This window comes from Callithrix jacchus, chromosome 10, assembly GCF_049354715.1.
Source record: "Callithrix jacchus isolate 240 chromosome 10, calJac240_pri, whole genome shotgun sequence".
Classification (NCBI taxonomy): domain Eukaryota; kingdom Metazoa; phylum Chordata; class Mammalia; order Primates; family Cebidae; genus Callithrix; species Callithrix jacchus.
This window is the reverse complement of record NC_133511.1, coordinates 23,599,849-23,603,812: the sequence shown is the minus strand read 5'-3', so window position 1 is coordinate 23,603,812 and position 3,964 is coordinate 23,599,849. Positions and strand designations below refer to the sequence as shown.

At 39.4% G+C, this 3,964-nt stretch overlaps 1 protein-coding gene across 1 annotated transcript; it reads left to right on the top strand.

Moving 5' to 3' along the window:
- Nucleotides 1–785: 785 nt before the first annotated feature.
- Nucleotides 786–1,907, top strand: OR10S1 (olfactory receptor family 10 subfamily S member 1). The gene has a single exon (XM_002754534.5). The coding sequence runs from the start codon at nucleotides 876–878 to the stop codon at nucleotides 1,869–1,871; it is 996 nt and encodes a 331-aa protein (XP_002754580.4). The 5' UTR covers nucleotides 786–875; the 3' UTR covers nucleotides 1,872–1,907.
- Nucleotides 1,908–3,964: the final 2,057 nt, after the last annotated feature.

Here is a 3,964-nt window from a genome sequence, read left to right as displayed (position 1 = left end):
ATAAAATGCAATTGTGAAAATCTAGGTGTAAAATATGAAGAGGTGGGTTTAGGTAAAATCCATGAAAATTAAAGAGACAACAGGAAAAAAAAGCAGTTCAAAGAAAATTCTCACCTAATGCAACATCTGTTAGGTTTATGAAGTAAAAGATGGAAGAATGAAAGAGAAATCCTTAAATCTCAATTATAGTCCAGTGGAAAGGCTCAACAAGAAAGGGAAAGGCAAACAGTCCCCAAAATTTTGAAACAGAGTTTTACATGAAAACACAAAATGTATCCAACAAATTGTCCTGATGATTATTCAGTCTACTCTCCAAGGCTTTATATTTACACACTTGAGGATTGTGGGTGACTGAAATTCCAGAGAACTCCTCTGGGTGCGTAATGGGTGGAGCTACTGTGTTTCTGGCTGATGTAATAGCACACAAACTCTAGGCAAGTCCTACCCAAAGACAGGTTGCATCTCCTTGATGACACAGCTGTAACACCCTGCCTTTTCACATCTACAGCATGGCAGAGTATATACAGTAGGAGGGCAGAGGCATCACAATTCTGGAATATTTGCAAAAAATACTCATTGAGTGTAGGATTTCTAATCCGTATATTTATTGCCATTATTTAGGGAGTGCATTTCTGCAAATAATTCTTACAGTCCTTTATGTGTCTCACCAAAACTGCAGATCTTGTATTGAAAGATTCATTATGAAGAAATGAGCAGCAAGGAAGCACTAGAGAGAACAAAACTGTGGGTTGAACCTGTATATCTTTCTCTTGCTTACTGGGTAAGACCAAGGTGGTATGGCTTGATGGGTAATGATATTTTAGGAAAGGGATACAGCAATTTATTCTGTTAATGTCACTTTTGTTGCAAAGGGGATGACTAGCTGCTCTGTGTGTGAGAAGATGACCATGGCAACAGAGAACCCCAACCAGACTGTGGTGAGCCATTTCTTCCTGGAGGGTTTAATGTACACAGCTGAACATCCTAGCCTCTTCTTCCTCCTCTTCCTTCTCATCTACAGCATCACCGTGGCTGGGAATCTCCTCATCCTCCTAACTGTGGGCTCTGACTCTCACCTCCGTTCACCCATGTACCACTTCCTGGGGCACCTCTCCTTCTTGGATGCCTGTTTGTCTACTGTGACAGTGCCCAAGGTCATGGCAGGGCAGCTGACTCTGGATGGAAAGGTGATCTCCTTTGAGGGCTGTATTGTACAGCTTTACTGCTTCCACTTTCTGGCTAGCACTGAGTGCTTCCTGTACACAGTCATGGCCTATGACCGTTATTTGGCTATCTGTCAACCCCTGCACTACCCAGTGGCCATGAACAGAAAGATGTGTGCAGTGCTGGCTGGAATCACCTGGGCCATAGGTGCCACACATGCTGCAATCCACACCACTCTCACCTTCCACCTGCTCTACTGCGGGCCTTGCCACATCGCCTACTTCTTCTGCGACATCCCCCCTGTCCTGAAGCTTGCCTGTACAGACACCACCATTAATGAGTTAGTCATGCTTGCCAGCATTGGCATCGTGGCTGCAGGCTGCCTGATCCTCATTGTTATTTCCTATGCCTTCATCGTGGCAGCTGTGTTGCGCATCCACACAGCCCAGGGCCGGCAGCGGGCCTTCTCCACCTGCACTGCCCACCTGACCGTGGTGCTCCTGTACTATGTGCCACCTGTCTGTATCTACCTGCAGCCTCGCTCTAGCGAGGCAGGAGCTGGGGCCCCTGCTGTCTTCTACACTATCATAACTCCAATGCTCAACCCGTTCATTTATACTTTGCGGAACAAGGAGATGAAGCGTGCCCTGAAAAGGCTTTTGTGCAGCAGCTTCCAAGAGTCTGCAGCAGGCATCCCACCCCCATAGTCTGTGCTATCAAAACTCACAATTTGCCTGCCAGGAAAGCAGCTATTCACAACTCAAAATGAGTAGGGAAAAGCATTCCAGTGGAAATCAGAATAACTGAGTTGCAACTCAGCCACAAACTTTCCCCCAACTTTGGCCAAATGGTCTCCCTCACTCTCTTCCTCATAAATACTTCATCTAGAAAATGAGAAGACCAGATTAGATGATGTCTAGTCTCTCCAAAATCTAAGTTCTGGCTCAGAGGTATGTGAAATGCTTCATATCCTTATTTGTATTAGTAAATGATTATTTCCTTTTTATGAAATAACTTTATTAAATACATAATACATATTAAATAATACTATAAAAATATAAAATACAATGAAATCAACCTTTATATACATATTTCCCAGCTTTGGAGAAGAAACCACATTTTTAAAAAATGATAACATACAAGAAAAGTGACTTGTCCAAGGTGACTTAGGCAGTGTCATTATTTTTATTCTCCCACTCATGGTAGTGTATAATTAAGGCCACACTGAGAGATAGAAATAACAAAGATTTTGGTGTCAGTTGAGCCTACCTGTATTCTAATCCTGATCCAACCAGTCCTAGTCATAGAATTTTGTACAAATGTCATAATTGGAGTTTCAGTCTCCACTTTCAAGAGTAAGAGTTAAAATAATGACTTTGTAGGATATTATGAGTTCTAAATAAAATAATTATATTAAGTGTCATGTAAATAGGTGCTCCAGTTTTGTACCAAGCTGGCTGCAGAAATTAAAGAGAGCTTATCATACAAGTTAAGGTTCAAATTGTTTCTGAAGGATTAGCAAGGTTTTAATATCTTTGTTGAATTTATAGGCCAACTACAAAAGAAAGGGCATTTCTAGACTTCAAAATTATAAAAGATAACTCAAGGTTTTAGTTAAAGCAGCTTATCACACAGGAGGAGGGAGTTGTGTTGTATTCACCTAAACTATTCTATAAAATGAAAATGTCCTTGAATGCCAATCTAAAGGATTCAGATTATGCCCTAGCTGTTTACTTTCCTCCTTCTTGTCTTCTGTAGAAATACCTTTATCCTGAGAAGCCACTTCTTTAAATGCTGAACTGTGAGATAAATTAGAAAGAAAAAGAAAAAAAGAACAATTGGTATACTGCCCAGTTAATTAACTATTATAACATCAGAGACATGAGATAATAAAAGCATTGTTAAACCTAGGTAAAGATACTGGAGATGAAGAGGCATTTTATAGAATCAGATTAGAAGTGTTGTAAAGAGAAAAAATTATAAGACTATTAGGATGGGAATAGTAACTATAATCATTCTTTTTTTACATTTTTAAATTTTTAAATGTTTTATTGTTTTATTATACTTTAAGTTCTAGGATACATGTGCAGATCATGCAGGATTGTTACATAGGTTTACACATGCCATGGTGGTTTTCTGCATTCATCCCCTCACCATCTACATTAGCCATTTCTCCTAATGTTATCCCTCCCCAATCCCCCTACCCCCTGCTATCCCTCCCCTAACTATAATCATTTTTGACATATGTGTGTGCAAAGCACTGTACTAGTTGCTTGGTCTATGTTAATCCTCATAAGAAATATATTTTGTAGCAATATTTTATTGTTATTTATGATATACAGATAAGGGAACTGAGACTAAGTAAAATAAAATAAGTTTTATAAGGCTATGCCAATCATAATAGTTAAAGCCAGGATTTCAACTTGAATCTATATGTTTTTAAAGACTACACATTTCAATTATACAATAGTACTTTAGAGATCATCGATCCCACCCCCACTTTTTACTCAATATATTAGAGGTCTCAAAACCCAAGCCTTTAATAAAGAGAGGTCCTTTTTCAGATAAGGATTCCTTGGCCTTTGAATAGTTCCTAGTCCTCTGTAAATGTAGAAACTGAACCTATCATTTATGGAAAGAAAAAAAGAGAGAGAAAGAAATGCAGTGAAGTTGCAGCACTCATTCAGAATTCAGAGCTGTTATCCCTTGTTCTATTATTTCAGAGGCATTGATGGATCTCTAGGAAGTGGTTCAGGCAAATTCATCATTCCTATTAGAGTAGACTTGAAGTGAAGGTGGA